Source organism: Orcinus orca, chromosome 4, assembly GCF_937001465.1.
Source record: "Orcinus orca chromosome 4, mOrcOrc1.1, whole genome shotgun sequence".
NCBI lineage: Eukaryota > Metazoa > Chordata > Mammalia > Artiodactyla > Delphinidae > Orcinus > Orcinus orca.
The window spans coordinates 89861322-89884055 of record NC_064562.1 but is presented as its reverse complement, the minus strand read 5'-3'; the positions used below and the strand labels follow the sequence as shown (position 1 = coordinate 89884055).

General features: G+C 39.7%; 1 protein-coding gene across 2 annotated transcripts in view; it reads left to right on the top strand.

Moving 5' to 3' along the window:
- Nucleotides 1–20801: 20801 nt before the first annotated feature.
- NSUN7 (NOP2/Sun RNA methyltransferase family member 7) overlaps nucleotides 20802–22734 on the top strand; it is a 63308-nt gene continuing 61375 nt past the window's right edge. Inside the window, exons 1-2 of one of the 2 annotated variants that reach the window (XM_049709581.1) lie at nucleotides 20802–21136; nucleotides 21299–21713. In XM_049709581.1, coding sequence (XP_049565538.1) covers nucleotides 21386–21713 — 328 coding nt within the window. In that variant the 5' untranslated portion in view covers nucleotides 20802–21136; nucleotides 21299–21385. The remainder of the gene's footprint in view (nucleotides 21137–21298; nucleotides 21714–22734) is intronic. The other variant, XM_049709580.1, reaches the window with a different exon arrangement.

Genomic DNA, 22734 nt, shown 5'->3' with positions numbered 1-22734 from the left:
AAATCTCATAATTTGCAAAGACTGGTTATAATTCTAAGAGTCTTGTCTCAGGGGTGGGGGAAAATTATTCCTAGACTAAATGCTGCTCTGGTCCTGGATAAATAAACTTAAGAGTTAGATCTGAAAGGATCTGTTTCCAATAAGCTTAACTGAGTTCTAGAACAAAGCTCTGGAACTCACTTAAGATCTTTATACTACTTATAAAATTATGAAAATATTCAGGTCTTCACAAGGTAAATTTTACAATGTATTGTATCCAGTCAAAAATTGCTGAGCATGCAAAGAAGCAGAAAAATACAATCCATAATGAGGAGAAAAATCAATTAAAACTAACCTAGGGATGAAACAGGTGATAGAATTAGCAGACAAGGATATTAGAACATATGTTCAAGAAACTAGAGAAAAGACTGAACATTTAAGTAGGGAATGGAAGGTGTATATATATATATATTTGTATTTTATTTATTTTTTTAATACAGCAGGTTCTTTTCTTTTTTTACTATTTTATTTTGAAATAATTTTTTTTATACAGCAGGCTCTTATTAGTTAGCCATTTTATACATATTAGTATACATATGTCAATCCCAATCTCCCAATTCATCACACAGACACACACACACACCCCACCCGCAGCTACTTTCCCCCTTTGGTGTCCATACATTTGTTCTCTACATCTGTGTCTCAATTTCTGCCCTGAAAACCAGTTCATCTGTACCATTTTTCTAGGTTCCACATATATGCGTTAATATTCGATATTTGTTTTTCTCTTTCTGACTTACTTTACTCTGTATGACAGTCTCTAGATGCATCCACGTCTCTACAAATGACCCAATTTCGCTCGTTTTTATGGCTGAGTAATATTCCATTGTATATATGTACCACATCTTCTTTATCCATTCGTCTGTCGATGGGCATTTAGGTTGCTTCCATGACCTGGTTATTGTAAATAGTTCTGCAATGAACATTGCGGTGCAAGTGTCTTTTTGAATTATGGTTTTCTCTGGGTATATGCTCAGTAGTGGGATTGCTGGGTCATATGGTAATTCTATTTTTAGTTTTTTTTTTTTTTTTTTTTTTTTTTTGGTACGTGGGCCTGTCACTGCTGTGGCCTCTCCCGTTGTGGAGCACAGGCTCCGGACGCGCAGGCTCAGTGGCTATGGCTCACGGGTCCAGCCACTCCCCAGAATGTGGGATCCTCCCGGACTGGGGCACGAACCCACGTCCCCCGCATTGGTAGGCGGACTCTCAACCACTGCACCACCAGGGAAGCCCTATTTTTAGTTTTTTAAGGAACCTCCATACTGTTCTCCATAGTGGCTGTATCAATTTACATTCCCTCCAACAGTGCAAGAGGGTTCCCTTTTCTCCACACCCTCTCCAGCATTTGTTGTGTGTAGATTTTCTGATAATGGTCATTCTGACCGGTGTGAGGTGATACCTCATTGTAGTTTTGATTTGCATTTCTCTAATAATTAGTGATGTTGAGCAGCTTTTCATGTGTCTCTTGGCCATCCGTATGTCTTCTTTGGAGAAATGTCTATTTAGGTCTTCTGCCCATTTTTTGTTTGTTTGTTTGTTTTTTGCAGTACGCGGGCCTCTCACTGTCGTGGCCTTTCCTGTTGCAGAGCACAGGCTCCAGACGCACAGGCTCAGCGGCCACGGTTCACGGGCCTAGCTGCTCTGTGGCATGTGGGATCTTCCCGGACCGGGGCACGAACCCGTGTCCCCTGCATTGGCAGGCGGACTCTCAACCACTGTGCCACCAGGGAAGCCCTGTTGGGAGATTTTTAATCACAGTTTCAATTTCATTACTTGTGATTGTTTACATTTTCTATTTATTTTTTCTATTTATATTTTCTATTTCTTCCTGCTTCAGTCTTGGAAGGCTATACCTTTCTAAGAATTTGTCCATTTCTTCCAGATTGTCCATTTTATTGTCATAGAGTTGCTTGTAGCAGTCTCTTAGGATGCTTTGTATTTTTGTGGTGTCCATTGTAACTTCTCCTTTTTCATTTCGAATTTTATTGATTTGAGTCTTCTCCCTCTTTTTCTTGATGAGTCTGGCTAAAGTTTTATCAATTTTGTTTATCTTCTCAAAGAACCAGCTTTTAGTTTTATTGATCTTTATTATCATTTTCTTTGTCTCTATTTCATTTATTTCTGCTCTGATCTTTATGATTTCTTTCCTTCTACTAACTTTGGATTTGTTTGTTCTTCTTTCTCTAGTTCCTTTAGGTGTAAGGTTAGTTTATTTGAGATTTTTCTTGTTTCTTGAGGTAGGCTTGTATAGCTATAAACTTCCCTCTTAGAACTGGTTTTCCTGCATCCCATAGGTGTTGAATCGTCGTGTTTTCATTGTCATTTGTCTCTAGGTATTTTTTGATTTCCCCTTTGATTTCTTCAGTAATCTCTTTGTTATTTAGTAACGTATTGTTTAGCCTCCATGTGTTTGTGTTTTTTACGTTTTTTTTCCCCTGTAATTTATTTCTCATCTCATAGTGTTGTGGTCAGAAAAGATGCTTGATATGATTTTCTTAAATTTACTGAGGCTTGATTTGTGACCCAAGATGTGATCAATCCTGGAGAATGTTCCGTGTGCACTTGAGAAGAAAGTGTAATCTGCTGTTTTTGGATGGAATGTCCTATAAATATCAATTAAAGCTATCTGGTCTATTGTGTCATTTAAAGCTTGTTTCCTTACTAATTTTCTGTCTGGATGATCTGTCCATTGGTGTAAGTGAGGTGTTAAAGTCCCCCACTACTCTTGTGTTACTGCTGATTTCCTCTTTTATAGCTGTTAGTATTTGCCTAATGTATCGAGGTGCTCCTATGTTGGGTGCATATATATTTGTAATTGTTATATCTTCTTCTTGGATTGATCCCTTGATCATGATGTAGTGTCCTTCCTTGTCTCTTGTAACATTCTGTATTTTAAAGTGTATTTTAACTGATATGAGTATTGCTACTCCAGCTTTCTTTTGATGCCCATTTGCATGGAATATCTTTTGCCATCCCCTCACTTTCAGTCTGTATGTGTCCCTAGGTCTGAAGTGGGTCTCTTGTAGACAGCATATATATGGGTCTTGTTTTTGTATCCATTCAGCGAGCCTTCGTCTTTTGGTTGGAGCATTTAATCCATTCACATTTAAGGTAATTATCAATATGTATGCTCCTATTACCATTTTCTTAATTGTTTTGCATTTGTTTTTGTAGGTCCTTTTCTTCTCTTGTGTTTCCTACTTAGAGAAGCTCCTTTAACATTTGTTGTAGAGCTGGTTTGGTGGTGCTGAATTCTCTTAGCTTTTGCTTGTCTATGAAGCTTTTGATTTCTCCATCGAATATGAATGAGATCATTGCCAGGTAGAGTCATCTTGGGTGTAGGTTCTTCCCTTTCATCACTTTAAATATATTGTGCCACTCCCTTCTGGCTTGTAGAGTTTCTGCTGAAAAATCTGCTGTTAACCTTATGGGAGTTCCCTTGTATGTTATTTGTCATTTTTCCCTTGTTTTAATAATTTTTCTTTACCTTTAATTTTTGTCAGTTTGATTACTATGTGTCTTGGCGTGTTTCTCCTTGGATTTATCCTGAGCGGTACTCTCTGTGCTTCCTGGACTTAGGTGGCTATTTCCTTTCCCATATTAGGGAAATTTTCAACTATAATCTCTTCAAATATTTTCTCAGGTCCTTTCTCTCTCTCTTCTCCTTCTGGGACCCCTATAATAAGAATGTTGGTGTGTTTAATGCTGTCCCAGAGGTCTCTTAGGCTGTCTTCATTTCTTTTCATTCTTTTATCTTTATTCTGTTCCATGGCAGTGAATTCTACCATTCTGTCTTCCAGGTCACTTATCTGTTCTTCTGCTTCAGTTATTCTGCTATTGATTCCTTCTAGTGTATTTTTCATTTCAGTTATTGTATTTTTCATCTCTATTTGTTTGTTCTTTAATTCTTCTGGGTGTTTGTTCTCTAATTCTTCTAGGTCTTTGTTAAATATTTCTTGCATCTTCTCAATCTTTGTCTCCATTCTTTTTCTGAGGTCCTGGATCTTCTTCACTATCATTATTCTGAATTCTTTTTCTGGAAGGTTGCCTATCTCCACTTCATTTAGTTGTTTTTCTGGGGTTTTATCTTGTTCCTTCATCTGGTACAAAGTCCTCTGCCTTTTCGTTTTGTCTTTCTTTCTGTGAATGTGGTTTTCCTTCCACAGGCTGCAGAATTATAGTTCCTCTTGCTTCTGCTCTCTGCCTTCTGGTGGATGAGGCTATCTAAGAGGCTTGTGCAAGCTTCCTGATGGGAGGGACTGGTGGTGGGTAGAGCTGGGTGTTGCTCTGGTGGGCAGAGCTCAGTAAAACTTTAACCACTTGTCTGCTGATGGGTGGGGCTGGGTTTCCTCCCTGTTGGTTGTTTGGCCTGAGGTGACCCAGCACTGGAGGCTACAGGTTCTTTGGTGGGGCTAATGGCAGACTCCCGGAGGGCTCATGCCAAGGAGTACTTCCAAGAACTTCTGCTGTCAGTGTCCTTGTCCCCATGGTGAGCCACAACTACCCCCTGCCTCTGCAGGAGACCCTCCAACACTAGCAGGTAGGTCTGGTTCAGTCTCCTATGGGGTCACTGCTCCTTCCCCCTGGGTCCTGATGCACACACTACTTTGTGTGTGCCCTCCAAGAGTGGAGTCTCTGTTTCCCCCAGTCCTGTTGAAGTCCTGCAATCAAATCCCGCTAGCCTTCAAAGTCTGATTCTCTGGGAATTCCCCCTTGCTGGACCCCCAGCTTGGGAAGCCTGATGTGGGGCTCAGAACCTTCACTCCAGTGGGTAGACTTCTGTGGTGTAATTGTTCTCCAGTTTGTGAGTCACTTACCCAGTGGTTATGGGATTTGATTTTATTGTGATTGCAACCCGCCTACCATCTCATTGTGGCTTCTTTGTCTTTGGATGTGGGCTATCTTTTTTGTTGAGTTCCAGTGTCTTCCTGTTGATGATTGTTCAGCAGTTAGTTTTGATTCCAGTGCTCTCACAAGATGGAAGGTATATTTTTACACCTATGTTGAACTTCTAGAGATGAAATTAAAATGCCTGATATTAAAAAATATTACACTTGGAATTAATGGCAAATTAGACATTATGAGGAAATGTAAAAGCATAGTAATAGAAAAAAATTCAAAATTAAAGAGAGAGAGAAAAAGACTAGGGGAAAAAAGAGCAACAGTGAATTGTGGAACAACTTCAAGTGGCTAAAAATATGTATAATTGGAGTCACTGAAAAAGAGGAGAGATCAGAGAGTGGAAAAAATACTGAAGAAATAATGGCTGAAATTTTTCCAAATTTCCCAAACTTGGTGAAAACTATAAACCCACAGATATAAGAGGTTCAATGAACCCAAGCACAAGAAACATGAAGAAAACTACACCAGGGATAAATAACCCAGGATAAAGAGAAATTGTTGAAAGCTATCAGAGAAAAAATAATTATGTACAGAAGAACAAAGATAAGTTTATTAGTAATTTATTGCACCACAATAATTACCCCTAAGCCTAATGGTTTAAAATAACAAGCATTTATTATCTCACCATTTCTTTGGAGCAGGAATGCCAGAGCAGCTTAGTTCACTGGTTTTGACTCAGGGTCTCTCTTGAGGTCATAAGCTATCACAAAGGGCTACAATCACTGAAACCTTCTCTGGGTTTGAAGGGTCCCTTTCAAACATCATTCAAGTTCTATTGGTACGAGGTTTCAGTTTTTTGCTGGCTATTGGCCAGAGGCCTCAGTTCCTCACCACATGGGTTTCTGCACTGGTAAGTGCCCTTACCACATGGCAGCTGGTTTTCCCCAAAGAGAGTGAAAAAGGGAAAAGAGTGAGGCAGAAGCCACAATGTCTTTCATAACCTAGCTTTAAAATGAAATACCATCACTTCTGCCATATTCTGTGGTTCACACAGAACAATCTTGATACAGTGAGAGTGAGAGAGAACTATACAGAGACATAAAAACCAAGAGGTGAGGATCTCTAGAGGCCATCTTGAAGAAGGGGTACCACAGTCGGCCTTCTGGGCCCAAATGATTCACCTCCTTCCCAAAGGCAAAATATATTTACTTTCTTTCAAGGCCTCCAAAAGTCTCATTCCAAAGTAAGCAGAAGAAAGGAAATAATTAAGATCAGAGTGGAAATCAATGAAATAGAAAACAGAAGAAAATAAACAATAGAAATAAATCCATGAAACCAGAAGATAGTTCTTTAAGAAGATAAATAAAATTGATAAACATCTAGCCAGACTAAACAGGAAAAAAGAGAGGATACAAATTACCAGCACTGGAAATGAGAGAGGTGACATCACTACAAGTATTATAGCCATTAAAGAATAATAATATTATTAATAACTTTGTTCCAATAAATTTAATAATGTAGATGAAATGGATAACTTTCTTAAAAGACACAAACCAGCAAAGTTCACTCAGGAAGATGCTGATAACCTAAGTAGCCCTATATCTATTAAAAGATTGAATCTGCCATGAAAAAACTTTTTCACAAAGAGCTCCATGTCCAGATGTTTTCACTGTTGAATACCGTTAAACATTTAAATAAGAAATTATACCAATACTACACAAATTCTTCTAGAAAATTGAAGAGGATTGAACACTACTTAACCAATTCTATAAGAACAGCATTACCATGATACCAAAAGCCAGAGAAAAACATTGTGAAAAAGAAAATTACAAACCAATATCCCTCATGAACATAGACACAAAAATTGTTGACAAAAGTTTGGCACATTGAATCCGAAAAAAAAAGCATTTATTTGAGGAATATAAGATTGGTCTAAAATCTGAATATCAGTCAATGTAATTTACCATATTAACAGTCTAAAAGAAAGCAAAAAAAAAAAAAAATAAGATATAAATCCAGGGCCAGGACTAAGGTGAATTAAGTGATGCAAGTGAGGCACTTACCTCAGGCACAAAATTTAAGGGGGCACCAAAAAACTCAGTAATCAAGATAAATGATATTTTAGTGTAATATTTAAAAAAATTAAAATTAATGCAAAACATTCCTGAACAAAATATCAAAATTTTAACTAAAGGAAGGGTTGGCATGACTGAGTTTTCCTTTTGCCTCAGCTCTAGTATAGCTCAGTCATTGTTAGATTTCATTCATACAAAATTCTAGAAAATGCAAACTAATCTATAAGGACAGAAAGCAGATCAGTAGTTGCCTGGGGCTCGGAGAGGCAAGGAGAGGGAAAAGGGAGGGATTACTAAGGGTCACAAGGAAACTTCTGGGAGTATGTTTATTATACTGATTATGCTACATGATTTCTCAGAGATATACATATGTCAAAACTTATCAAATGATACACTTTAAATATGTGTGGTTTATTTGATATCAGGTCTACATCAACAAAGCTGTTTAAAAAAATAAAAACAATGGCTTTGTGACCCTGGGCAAGTACGTTTTTAAACATCATTTTCTTTATGTCTAAAATAGGAGTAATTGGGGTACTTATCTCATAAGGTTGGTGTGGGGATTAAAAGGGTACAGTGAACAGTCAGTGTAACAACATAGCCCAGTGTGAACTCCAGAATTAGATTCCTTGGGCTTGAATCCCCACTCTATAACTTACTATCAGTATGACCTCAGACTAGTTACCAAACTTTATGTCTAGGAATAACAGTACCTAACTCATAGGTTTATTATCAGGATTGATGACAAATATTTCTATAAAGCTGTCTTGTACATAGTAAGTGGTCAATAAATCCTAGTTGTCATCATTATTTATTTTTATTTGCCAAACGGAATGATCCAGAACAAGTCAGATGTTTTTCTTGAAGAATTTGAAAATGACTGCTCTAGGAGATTAATAATACTCAGATCTTTTGGCCATTTCTCAGCTGTCAGTTTTCAGACTTCTCACCCTTGTTGGCAATTACCCTTTGGAAGTGTTCCAGTTTATTGATATTATTATCCTTTTAACTGTGATGTCTGTGTCTGACTGGCTACTAATGGAGGGGAGATTTTACCCCCTCTGTCTATAGCTACTTTGCTCTGAACACTGCTTCCATTAAAACACCTTTTTCACAGCTACACTTCACTGTTAATAACATTTCAGGCAAGGTTTAGCCCTAAAGCTTTTTTATATGTGCTGCCATTCAATTCTGCTTACTTTATTTTTTTATGTCAAAAGAACAAGGTCTTACTTTTTTATTTATTTTTTTACAACTTTAATGGTTAAGGTTTTTCATTGTTGTTATAGTACATTGTTTCTTTGTGTCTTTCATTTCTTTGGTGTGCTGCCCACTGTACTTGAAACATTATTTGTAGGAATAATTTGAGGTCTAGATGAAGGGTTCCTTCCTCAAAAGAAGATTTGCATTTATTTTTGCCAGGTCCCTGGGGGGCACAACCAACATGAGACCAATAGGTCCAAGTCGTGAGATTCCCAACTCATACAGAAAGTCTGTCTGAAGTCTCATTTACTTCTGGTTCGGCTTGACCCTAAGAGTGTATCCCTTTGGGCTTCCAGCATACTGTGGGGAAGGTCTCTTATTAGACTTTGCATCTTCTGGCAGACCTGTGCTTTCATTTCTGACCTCCTCACTGGTCAAGGCCACCTCAATGAAGGTTCAGATTTACTGAGATCAACAAATACCCTCAGAGCAAAAGCAGATTCTGTATCCTGAGCACCTTTCTGGGTTCCTGGGTTAGCTTTAGTTTTAGCCTTTTAATTCCTTACTATTTTGAAGCATCCAGTTATTTTTTTCCAGAATTAATTTTTCTATGGGAACACTGACCTGAAAAGCCTTGTCCACCATTACAGGAAATGAAAATTCACCCATACCTACACCAACTCTTTGAGAAGAAAACAGAACCAGAGAAAACCAACCAGAGCCTATGAAAAGCAGCAGGTCCTTCAGAGTATGTTGTGTGGCACTGTGCAGAGCAGAGAGGAGAAAAGTGAGGGGACCACAAAGGGTGTATATGAAGTTGTGGTGAAGGAAGATGAGAGGCTCCTAGAAGCCTCTGGGTCCAAGAGAATTTTAAATAGTGAAGATTATTTATTTATTTATATATTTTTAAAAATAGTGACAATTTAATATAAGAGCTATTATGTACTTGTACTTGGACCCCCTTAAATGTTTGGGAGAACAAAGAGAAAAGTTTCTATTTTGGCTAACTTCTTTAAAATGATATCATTCTAAGGTTGTGCTATAGAAATCTCTGCTTTATCAACCTTATATGTACTTGTTTACTACAGCTGATTAAGAAAGTAAAAAGGGAGGGAGGACACAAAAAGGAGGGAGAGAGGAGCAGAGGCAACAAGAGCAAGGCTGCAAAGACATTTATTGTGTCAGTAGTGTTAGCACCTGTTTCATGTGAGAGACAGAAGAAGGTTGAATGAAACATGAACTCTGGCCTGTAGAAGCTCATTGTCCAGCGACAGGGGAGAACATTATATCATCAAGTAATTCTAATACAATCCAGATCTAACGAATTTTATTAAGCATCAGCTAAGTGCCAGATGCTTTCTAAGAAAGAAAAAAGCAACACTTGACATCTACTGATTGACCTTAAACTTATAGCTATGCTTGCATGTGCTCAGAAGCTGGCCTAGAGCTCACTGCTAGGTCAAGTTATTCTCCTTTGGACATAAACAATCTCACAAAACACCAAAATCAGTCAAGGTCACTCTGGGACCACGAGAAAGTGAGATAAAACAAGACCACTTCATAATATTGTCCAAGCATGGACAAAAACAAAGTCACCATACAACCCACAAAATACCAAATAGCTCCATTTCCCAGCTAATAGGACTCAGTACTGCTTCCTTACCTTTAGAATTTAACCTCACTCTACTCTTCCGATAAATAAATATTGAATTATCCCATCATTAACTGTCCCTGCATTCTGACAGCACTCAATCCGGAGTGAACCTGCTTTTTTGACCCTCCCACAAATCACCCAATCACAGCCCAAATCCTGTAATAGGCCCTTTCTAACACCCTCCTACTGAGAGGCCTCCCTCTTCCCATGGTGTGCATACTCCCTCATTGCAATGAATGATAAACCCAACTTATTCAACTGCAGGTGTGTTCTTAGCTTTGGCTGGAGGGCATCGCCATTTGAAATATATTATTTAATGTAATTTTCATAACAAAAGCATAAGCCTGAATTTACAGATGATCTTAAGGCTGCTAGAGGTTAATTTAATTCAGAATTACAGGCAGAAAGTGACAAATCTGGGATTTGAATATAGGCCCTTAGAATGCTTCTCACTATCTCAAATGACAGAAGACAGGGAGCAAGATAGAAAAAAGAAAGTCCAAAAATAGACAAAAGATTTTTTTCCTCACTCTCTTTAACTGTCACTTTCATGGAGCAATATCTCCATCTTGTGATATTTTATAACGCAGGTTTTTAATAATTTGGATCTTGCAACTATAGGCGATCATTCGTATGCCACCAAGATTTAAGAGAATATTTTCTTGTTATTTGCCCCATAGGCAAAGTAAAATTGAGCCATTCAATTAAAAACTATAGTTTATGAGGAGAGAAATATCTTTTATTGTCATCTACAGTACTTTTTTTCCCCTTGAAAGATAACCCTATTGCCTCCTTTCACTTTAAAATAATGCCCTTCCTTAAGATGACTAAAATCACATAGAGCATATTGGTTGTCTCTGTGTCAAAGATAGGAGTGAGAGACTTTTCACTGAATAATCTCTTATATTTTATTTTATTATTTTATTTATTTATTTTTTTACGGTACGCGAGCCTCTCACTGTTGTGGCCTCTCCTGTTGCAGAGCACAGGCTCCGGACATGCAGGCTCAGCGGCCATGGCTCACGGGCCCAGCCGCTCCGCGGCATGTGGGATCTTCCCGGACCGGGGCACAAACCCATGTCCCCTGCATCGGCAGACGGACTGTCAACCACTGCACCACCAGGGAAGCCCATCTCTTTTATTAAAAAAAAAATTTTAAACCATGTGAATAAATTACCAATTCAAAACACAAAGTAAAATTTTTTAAGGTCAAAAATAAAATATACATGTATACCCCTTTTACTTTTTTAAAGATAAATGCTTGCACTGTTGGTGGGAATGTAAATTGATACAGCCACTGTGGAGAACAGTATGGAGTTTCCTTAAAACACTAAAAATAGAACTACCATATGACCCAGCAATCCCACTACTGGGCATATACCCTGAGAAAACCAAAATTCAAAAAGAGTCATGTACCAAAATGTTCATTGCAGCTCTATTTACAATAGCCAGGACACGGAAGCAACCTAAGTGTCCATCATTGGATGAATGGATAAAGAAGATGTGGCACATATATACAATGGAATATTACTCAGCCATAAAAAGAAACGAAATTGAGATATTTGTAGTGAGGTGGATGGACCTAGAGTCTGTCATACAGAGTGAAGTAAGTCAGAAAGAGAAAAACAAATACCATATGCTAACACATATATATGGAATCTAAGGGAAAAAAATGTCATGAAGAACCTAGGGGTAAGACTGGAATAAAGACGCAGACCTGCTAGAGAATGGACTTGAGGATGTGGGGAGGGGGAAGCATAAGCTGGGACAAAGTGAGAGAGTGGCATGGACATATATACACTACCAAATGTAAAATAGATAGCTAGTGGGAAGCAGTGGCATAGCACAGGGAGATCAGCTCGGTGCTTTGTGACCACCTAGAGGGGTGGGATAGGGAGGGTGGGAGGGAGGGAGACGCAAGAGGGAAGAGATATGGGAACATATGTATATGTATAACTGATTCACTTTGTTATAAAGCAGAAACTAACACACCATTGTAAAGCAATTATACGCCAATAAAGATGTTAAAAAAAAATAACAAGGAGCCAGATATAAATACAATAGAGGAAGACAAACACTTCATGCTGGAGCATGTGAATATAGCAATGAATATATTCCCAAATAATCATACTATCTGGACTTCAAGAAAATCTTTTCTGAGTCACTTGAAAGAGTATAATTATAAATATAAAACAAAGTAGCATTGGCATATGGAGCAAGTACTGTACTGACATACTTATGCTAAAAAAATTATTTGTTGTTTATCTGAAATTCAAGTTTAACTGAGCATTCTGTAAGTTATCTGGCAACCCTAGCTAAACATCCATTTAAAAAAATCATAGACAACTCATCACTTTACCAGCAGATGGCTCCCCAAATCTAGTTTAGAATAAGATAGTACACTCAGACCTAGTAAGGAGTCATTATTGTTTCAGGGTTGTTGTTGTTTTGAGTGTTTATTTGTTTGATTGGTTTGTTGTGGGTGGGTTAGTTTTTGTGGGGGATGGAAATTTTAATTTAGTTATACAAAAACATAAAACATTCCTTCCAGCCATTTCATATGATTCTTCATAATCCTCAACTTTAGAATTAAAATGAAAAAGAAATAAGTTAATTTTTAATTTTTTTTATATTTGCTCAAGCATTTAAATGCTAAGGCAACATGTATAATTTCAGTGTAAAGTGGCTCTGACATTTCACAAAGGAATTTCATACCAATTAAATTATGTATCCTGAGCTTTAGGGCAAAGCTCTCCATAAAAACCATACCTTTACCTCTTTCAGGCAGTCTGATTTGCTAGGATATTCTAGCATTGAGGCATGAGCTCTGTTTTTATTTATTTATACCTTTTTAAAAAAATTGAAGTATAGTTGACATATAATATTATATAAGCTACAGGTGTACAATATAGTGATTCACAATTTTGAAAGGTTATATTCTATTTATAATTATTATAAAATGTTGGCTATATTCCCCATGTTGTACAATATATTCTTGTAGCTTATTTTATACATAATAGTTTGTACCTCTTAAACAAGCTGTGTTTTGACCCAAAACACACACCCAGTGCTCCCAATGAAATCAGTGATTCAACAGAATTTTTTGACATGCCACAACTTTACTAACCTTTTGCCAATGCCAGAATGTCTTGATATATTCAAGTGTATTTTCTAAGAAAAAAGTATTATAGAAACAACTGTTGTCTTAAAGTCTATTTTGTTTGATAGTAGAATAGCCAGTCAAGCTCTCTTTTGGTTCTGTTTTGCAAGGCTATAGTTTTCCACACTTTCACTTTCAGTCCGTTTGTGTCTTTGAATCTAAACATGTCTCTTGCAGCCAACTTATAGTTGGATTTTTAAATCCATTCTACTAACCTCTGCTTTTAATTGGTGTATTTAACCCATTTACATTTAATGTAATTACAAATTAGGATTTCTAGCAACCATTTTTCTATTTGTTTTCTATATGTCATATGTCTTTGTTCTTTTATTCCTCCATTTCTGCCTTCTTTTGCTAAAGTAAACTTTTAAATGGATATTTTAAATAGATATTGTTAAGCAAATATTAAAATAGATATTTAAATATATTTCTCCTATAAACTGCCAATCTTTCTCAGTCTCATCAAATCCTTCCCCACGTGCTTTTTTCTTAGTAAATAAATCACAGACTTGAACATATCAAGAAACAAATAGAAAGAGTGAAGAGAGCTGCCTGGGGTTATGCAACAAATTCATGGCAACATTAGGATTAAAAACAAGGTCATGGGCTTCCCTGGTGGCTCAGTGGTTGAGAGTCCGCCTGCCGATGCAGGGGACACGGGTTCGTGCCCCAGTCCAGAAAGATCCCACATGCCGCGGAGCAGCTGGGCCTGTGAGCCATGGCTGCTGAGCCTGCACGTCCGGAGCCTGTGCTCCGCAACGGGAGAGGCCACAACAGTGAGAGGCCTGCGTACCAAAAATAACCAAACCAAAACAAAAAGCAAACAAAAAACCCCAGGTCTTCTGGACTTCCCTGGTGGCGCAGTGGTTAAGAATCCGCCTGCCAATGCAGGGGACATGGGTTTGAGCCCTGGTCTGGGAAGATCCCGCATGCTGCGTAGCAACTAAGCCTGTGCGCCACTACTACTGAGCCTGTGCTCTAGAGCCCGAAAGCCACAACAACTGAGCCCACGTTCCACAACTACTGAAGCCCACATACCTAGAGCCCACGCTCCACAACAAGAGAAGCCACTGCAATGAGAAGCCCATGCACCGCAATGAAGAGTAGCCTCCGCTCGCCGCAACTAGAGAAAACCTGCCTGCAGTGACGAAGACCCAACATAGCCAAAAATAAATAAAATAAATGAATTTAAAAAAAAACACACAAAAAATCCCCAGGTCTTCTGACTCTAGTTTCAAAGTTCCCATTACTACTGTGCCATATAAGTGGATGGAATTAATCTGTGACATGAGATCCTTCTAATTTTTTTTTTTTTTTGGTCAGTTCTGAACTTCTTATATTTTCTTCCTCTTGTTTCAGAGCAAGCATTGTTTCTCTAACTAATTCTTGAACTCAGAACTCTTAACACTGTGCTTCCCCAAGTGTGAGGCCAGCACCATTAAAGGTATGAGAAATGATTTGAAGTGGTTTGCCAAACCAGTGTTGAATAACAACACACAATAAGAAAGCTGCTTTATCCAATCCTCTTTTATTCCCTCTGTCAAGGAGAAAAGTGTCATTTTTGTACTGGTGTTTAATGCCTCTCTAACATTGCCTGTCTCCCTTTTTAAGCAAGAACAATCAACCTCAAGCCTGGATCATTGGTATAACCATTCTAGCTAGAATTCAATAGTGTTATTTTGCTTTTATTGTTTTTATTTCATTTATGGCAAATGATAATGATTTTCCATTTACAAGTTTTCTATTTAAGTAAAACCATGATTCTGAGTTAAAATAAAATACTGATGGGTGGGAGGGAGACGCAAGAGGGAAGAGATATGGGAACATATGTATATGTATAACTGATTCACTTTGTTATAAAGCAGAAACTAACACACCATTGTAAAGCAATTATACCCCAATAAAGATGTTAAAAAAAATACTAAGTAAGTAATATAAATGGCAGTATATGGATATGGAAAAATAACTCATGAACGTGGTGTTTGAATGACTAACTCTGGGAAACTACTCTGTTGCTGCAATCTATTACAATGGTTGTCCGTTGTAACCCTTGTTTCTCTTGGGCCACAAAGAACAGTCAAGGGCTGGGATGATAAGTCTCCAGAATCTTCTTTTCCCCTTTCATCTAACTCAAACTCTTCCTTAGCTTCTTTGTCATTTTTGGCTTCTAAATCTCAGAATTATTCCTAATGGTGCTTTCTCTGAACTGCCATGCTCTGGACTTTTGTTCCTTTTCACTTGCCCACCCTTCAAGACTCTTTGCTCTATCTCAGTCTTCTGCTGCTTCCAAATTAAGGAAGATTTTTTTACCCCTCTGCAAGTGGTTATGTCTCTTTTGGTTAATCTTTGATGGTCTTGTGTTAAAGAACCCACAATCATATTTTGATTTTCTTAAAGGGATCTTTGCATTTCTTTTTCAAGTTGTTTGGGATGAGTTTCTGCAAGGACTAGGCAAGAAAACTCTTGAGTAATGCTACCCTCTGCAATATGCAAAGTATTCCTTCACACCAACTCTCACCCAGCATCAGAGGATGATGTTCCTTTACCTCAGGGTGAGTTTCCTGCCTTCTTGGGTATTTCCTCCTCCCTCCTCTGGAGTGGGCTATTTCAGTATCTGTCAGTCCCCAAATGTACCTTACCCATAAGACCCTGAGGATCCTCAGACAAAAAGGGTCCCTGATGCCTGCCCAAGCTTAGGTCCACAATGCAACACTAGATAGCTTTGCCAAATAAAAAAGAATAAGGAAAAGAATTATTGTAAAGAAAACTGATGGTACCATTTCTAAGTAACCATAATGATAAATTGTGTCATGATGTTTAAGAACACAAGTTAAAATTCTTTGTTTCACATGCTTTTTACATTTCTATAACAAGCTTCAGTGGAACTGAGCACAGTTTTTTATGCCCAGGTCAAACTGAAGCAAGTGAGCAAATGTTTTTTGAATAACTACTTGGCTAACATACAGGAGCTACTCTGAGTCAAATGCAAGGAATGTTAATTTACAAATATTTCCAATACTCTACCGCCTGGGGAAAGAAAATCACTTCTTTAAGTTCCTTTTGCAGAAAACTCCAGGTAACTAACTTTTAATTTTCTACACCATCTCTGATTTAATGTTCCGATCACATTACAGAGTGCGACTTAAACAAAGACTATATTTTTTTCCTATCTGCTTTCACAACAGTTGAATCCACGTACCCATCTCTATGGTTACTTCTGTATGGTGCTCACTGAAATCTGATATGCTTCCTTTTAGCCCTCCCCAACAATACTTTAAGTCCACAATGAGTCCATAAACCAGCAGTAAAAGGTAAGGAGGCAGGATTATACACATGCTTAGAGTAAATAGTAACCATGAATTCATAGACCCACAACTGCTGGCCTAAGCTTTACTTTGGGGATAGAGACTCTCATTAAATCTTGTTTTCAATACAGTGAGCTGTCACTTACATTGATCTATCATTAAAAACAAAACAAAACGAAAAAAACAAGAGCTCCTCAAATTATAGTTTGAAAGACAGTAGTATTTTAAAGTTTATAGCTAGCTTTTACCTCACATTTTCCACAGATTGTACGGTGTACTGCGTGGTGCATAATAAAATATATCATGATCCCTAAAACATCTTCACATTTATAACCTTCTGTGCAGGTATGTGTGTATGAAAGAGTGATATTTTGCTCTTTCTGAAAATAAAAAGCATCTGGGAATAAAAAGATATAATATATAATAAAATTTAAAAGATATGATAAAACTATTTTAGAGTGTGTGTATTGTTCAAGTTGTGAGAGTAGAAGGATGGCAGAAGGGGGGGTACAGAGCTGTACATAAATATATATAATAAAAATTGAAGGGTGTCCAAATACAAGTATATCCATCAATTTCTTGAGGGTAAGGTCCCGGATCATTCTATACACTCATTTAGTTTACCTCCAGGGCTGAGCAAAGTGAGAGGTATATGGTAAGAATTTAATATATACCTGTTAAATGAATGAATGAATGTGCATATGCATGCACAAAATGTTATGGGAACAGAGAGTAGGGAACGTTTGACATTGAGAATAATGGAAATGAGTGAACTGGTGGGTGATGGGGTCAGGGGGTAGAGGTTTGTAGCAGATTGCTACTAATAGTTCCCCAATATCCATTCTCCCCTTCTTCTCTAGCAATAGTACCCTTCATTTCTAGCTGGACACATTTGCCAACCCTCTTTGCCGCTAGGGATGTCATGTGACTGGCCAACGGAAGGTAAGCAAAAGTTATGTGTGCACCTTTCAGGTCATGTCTTTGAAAGTAATAGGCATGTCCTTCCTTTCCTCTTTATTCCTCTAACCACTGGCTGGAAATGGACATCGTGGTAAGCCATCTTGGGCTAAGCTGACAACGGCAAACCCTTCAGATGCATTCTAAAATAGGAGTCTGGGCCCTGACAACTTTGTGGAGGAGAGCCACTATGCCAACAAGACTTTATGTGAGAAATAAACTCCTATTTTACTGAAACCAGTGGTTATTTTGAGTCTCTGTTGCGGAGGCTAAATTTACATCCTAATACAAGTGTCAGGAAGGCTTTTACAAAAGGTGATGCTTGCACTGAGTTTCAAAGATTGAATAGGAGTTCACCAGGTGGACAAAAAGGGAAGAGCATTCAAGACTGAGGGAACAGCATGTGTAAAGATATGGAAGTTTAAAGAGTGACTTTAGGATGCCAAGCAATGATGTTTTAAAGGCAGTTTGGGACTTCCCTGGTGATCCAGTGGTTAAGACTCTGTGCTCCCAATGCACGGGGCCCAGGTTCAATGCCTGGTCAGGAAAGTAGATCCCACCTGCTGCAACGAAGATCCTGCCCACGGCAACAAAGATCCCACGTGCCACAACTAAGACCCAGCACAGCCAAATAAATAAACACATAAATATTAAAAAAAAATGGCAAACAAAGGCCAGATAACAGAAGACCCTGTCTGCCTTGCTGAAAAGCTGGGTTTTGTCCTGGTAGACAAGAAGATACTGTATGGGAGGTGTGCTGGAGAGTGAAAAGATTAAAGTCTCACAACTCACATGCAAAATAAGGTGGGATAATTAATCTGTTGTGTAGGACAGGGAACAAAATCTAAAGGATTTTTTCAAGTCAGGGATAGAGGTGGAATTAGAACCAGTAGTCTTTTAATTATACCAGAGTTTTTCCAGCTGTGTGGTCTTTGGGCTGACTACATCAAAATCAGCTGGGTTACCTGCTAAAATTGCTAACTCCTGGGTTCCACTCCTCAGAATCTCTGGAGATAATTCCAGGAATTTGCACTTTTAACAAGGGTTTTAGGTGCGTGAAAGTTGAAAACCAATGACTATACCAGTCTACCTCAAACATATCTCTATTTTACTATTCCAGTAAAAGTCTTTCAGATGCTAGTTCAGCAGACTAGCTTTCTCTGTAATCTTATACCTTCTAGGATCTAAAGATTAAAAAAGGTGCTTCATAAATAAACCTTATAGAGGGGGAAAGGAGGGACTAACTACTGAGCTACTATTGATATTTTCCAGACAGTCTTCTTGACACACATCATTCCACTAAATCCTCACAAACATCCTCGAAGGCAGGCATTACTAACTCCACCTTACAGATGCAGAAACTGAGGACAAGGGATGTTAAGGACTCGCCTAAGGTTACACAGATATCAGTTCATCAAATGCCAAAGTCTATCCCTTCCTGTTTAACCCACAGAGGAAGGACTAGTGAACAAAATTTGGAATTCCTGAGTGACCATAACTGATCTTAGTTATGTAAATTATGTTTCTTTTCCAGATTGGACCACTTTTACAAAGTAGATGAACAAAATCTGAGATTCCTAACCAGTAGCCAATAGAGTTATTTAACGCAAGTATATTTAGCATGCTTTTTGCTGAGTTTGGGGCTTGGACTTGCAAGATTTTCATGTGACTTTGTTTGATCTTAGTACAAAATGAAGAACTTCACTCAACTTGCAGGCTTTGGTTTTTGCTTTATGGAGAAAATGGAGACCAAGTATCTAGCAGGTTTCTTTTTTTCTTTTAAGTAGATATTAGCAACTCTTTTATTGATTTTTAAAATGATTTCGACTTTTTTTCACTTAAAACTTGAAACATAATTTGTGAAGTTCCACAATCCAACGCCCATTTCTATTTTACTGAAGACTTTCCTAAACCAAGCAAGAAATGTGAAGTACATATATGTTACATTTCATTGCATGACCTTTATATATTCACATTTGCATTAGTTCATTGAATTTTACTGTAAGAAAAACTTGAGTGCATACAAAAAAGCTCTAGATATTCTGACTGGCAGTAAAATCAGTAGACTACCAGACCTATTGAAATCTGCTGGAGAAGTTTCAAAGTAGCTATACAAATGGTGTACATTAGAGGAAAAAAAGCCATCTTTTCCTTTCCAGTTTTAGAACATGCACTTTGGAGATAACAGGCTAAAAGGCTATCAATGAAGTATTTAAAATGCACATAAACTCAATAGAAGATTTAAATCTCATTCATTTTGTTTTTATTCTAGAAATTAAGAGAGTATTTTTCCACTACCTTTAAAAATGAGCACAGGGCTTCCCTGGTGGCGCAGTGGTTGAGAGTCCGCCGATACAGGGGACACGGGTTCGTGCCCTGGGACGGGAGGATCCCACATGCCGCGGAGCGGCTGGGCCCGTGAGCCATGGCTGCAGAGCCTGCGCATCCGGAGCCTGTGCTCCGCAACGGGAGAGGCTACAGCAGTGAGAGGCCCGCGTACCGGAAAAAAAAAAAAAGAGCACACCTCACTTTCTTTGATGCATTAGGATGCAGACTTCGCTCCAGGGCTCTCAAAAATTAAAGTAGCCGTATTAAAACCCTTTGGGGTGGTTTATATATAATCCCAGTTCCATTCTATAATTTGAAGGGTGGGGTGAACTTGATTTTTTGTAGGCCCATTTCAGCAGCATCTTTCTTTGCAGGCAACTCCTGGAAAGGAAGGATGCGGTCTTAAATTGGCAAAGGTCTTTACACAACTTGCTCTGGAAGGGTCCGTCTAATGTGATATCTATTGTCCTAAAAAGCGTGGAAATAAAGTCGACTAGTCCCTTTTTTTCCTTTTCTTCCGTAGTTCTACACTCATCTAATTTTTTTTTTTTCGGTACGCGGGCCTCTCACTGCTGTGGCCTCTCCCGTTGCGGAGCACAGGCTCCGGACGCGCAGGCTCAGCGGCCATGACTCACGGGCCTAGCCGCTCGTGGCATGTGGGATCTTCCCGGACCGGGGCACGAACCCGCGTCCCCTGCATCGGCAGGCGGACTCTCAACCACTGCGCCACCAGGGAAGCCCCACTCATCTGTTTTAACATTTCCTGCGCCCCCGCTAAACTGGGTGTTGTCAGCGATACAAAATTCTTGCTTTCAAGGAGACCGCAGGAGACGTGTTGGGGAAAAGGGGCCACCTGTGAATCTGGGGAAGTCGAGGACGCTCAGGATGCCGCGGTCCAACTGTGCATGGGCCTTCAACGCCACGAAGGGCTGACACAAGTGTCCCGGGACGAGGGAGGAAGAGCAACTCGCTGAGAAAAAGTAGGCTCTGGCCAAATCCCGCGGGAACTGCCCTTCCCTCCGGCGGCGTTCCCTCCCCCACCTTGGTTGCCAAGGAGACCCGAGTCCTGGGCCGGCGGACTGCTACAGGCGGGGGAGGCCTACCTTTCCGCGGCCTGAGTCGACTGGTTCACCAGCCTCGCCCTCCGCCGTGCTCCGCAGCCGCGTCCGTCAAGCGCGACAGCGCACGGGCGGGCGAAGCCCTGAGGTGCGTCCTCCCTCCGGGAACCGGAGCGAAGCGAGAGCTGGGGTCGCGACCCCCCTGCCCAGACCCAGGCGGGTGGGAGAGGCTCATTTGAACCAAACTGCCGGCGCGGGTCGCCGCCGCAGCCCCGCAGTCCCGGGGCTCCCGAGGGCGTTGTTTCAGGCACCAGCCACAGGTGCCCGAAGTGCTGGCGGCTGCGGCGTCTCTGTCCCCAAAGCCCCAGGGAACATCCGCCCTCTGGGGTGAGGGAGGACTCGCGGGAGCCAGTGAAAAGGAGCGCCCGAGGGGCCGCAGACGCTCCCAAACGGGCCTTGGTAAAAGTCTCGTCGCTTCGGAGGCGATTGGGAGCCGTCTCCACCCCTCTCCCTTTGTGAGTGTGTGGAGGTTTCGTTCGGACTTGCCCGGCTCGAAGTATGGGATGCTCGTGTCGGCCAGTAAATGCCACCTCTTGGTCTTTAGGGCCACACTGGGTGGGCCACCAAGTGTGGTCGTGCAGAAATAGTGATTTACCGAGATAATCTTTTCTTTTCAGAGACGATGCTTAAGGTACAAGGAAAACCATTTCCTGGGACATCTGAATTGTAATTCAAGCTTGAGTTACTACAGTGAAGGGGCAAACATGCTTGACCCCGCCAGTAAAGTGGAGTTTTCGGAAGAAGAAACTACCGAGGAGATCTCCCAACTCTCTTATCTCCAACTCTCTTCCCTGGCACTGTCAGGGGACACAGCATACAGCGAAAAAACCTCAACTGGTTTGCCCGAAAAAACTGGCTATCCGGACTCCGTTTACATTATGGCAGCGAACATTTTTCAGGGCATTCGATTCGAAAACTCACCAGAGAAGGTCTTAATAAAGTATGGGAATGAGCCCCTGCCGTCCTCCACCGAGTCTGAGGATGAATCCTTTCAGCGTTTGGCCTATGAGCTGGCTTTCAGTGCCCTGAAGTGTGAGTAGTACCCGTTTTGACAGTCAGCACTAACGGAAAATAATGAGAGAATTTGTGGAGTGCAGTCCCCCTTCTTGCCCCCTCATGCACACACCAGATTTTGTTTTTAGGCTTATGAATATCTTTGGTCAGTTGCAAATGTCCAGGCATTAGGAGAGTTTCCCTGTACAGCAAGCTCTTTCAGGCCAGAAACGTTTTTTTCTCTGCAGATTTCCCCGTGCCTAGAACCGTGCCTTGTCCTTAGATGGGTCAAAATTAAAGCAAGTTAAGATGATCCGAATCACTGCCATTCGCTTTAATTTTGGAAGCTTGTAAATTTATTTTTTCAAATTTTTGTAAAAGTCCCCTTTCTAACTTGCTGCCAGGATTTGAGGTGTAATATTGCAGATTTCCTCAATGGTGGGTAATGATCAACTTGAGTATGGAGTTGACTCCAGTACAGAATCAAATATTTTTACTGTGAGAGCAGTCAAAGGGCCTGGAGACATGTTTCTGTACTAGCTATAAACTATAATACAATATGAACTATAAAGTTTATATTGGTTTGTGTACTGAGTATTCCAAAAGAATTTCCAGAAATGTTTGGAGTATTAGCAGCCTGGCTGAAATGATGAGCTTCTTAGAGACACCCAGAAAGGGCATCACTCATTTGCATATATTTCCTTAGTGTTAGTACTTACTGGGCCTTGTACATCCTTGCACAGAGGTAGTTAACAATTGTTCAGTGAATTAAAATGTCCCATTAATTACTCAGATACGAATGTATATTTTTGGTTGTCTGCAGACATGAGGTAGCTCAACTCTGAAGCCAGGAATTTGCCATCACAGAGAAAAATTTATATGATGTTAAGAGGCCAACTACTCTTTGGGTTTCATTTCTTTATTTTCTGCTTGTGATCTTTTTTTTTCTTTTAAAATCTATCTTAGCCATTTTTCCCTCCTCCAGTTTAATCTTTCAGATTCTATTTCATCCCTTCCCTCCTCTTCCTTTTTAAAATGCAGATTTAAAGACCAACCAGAG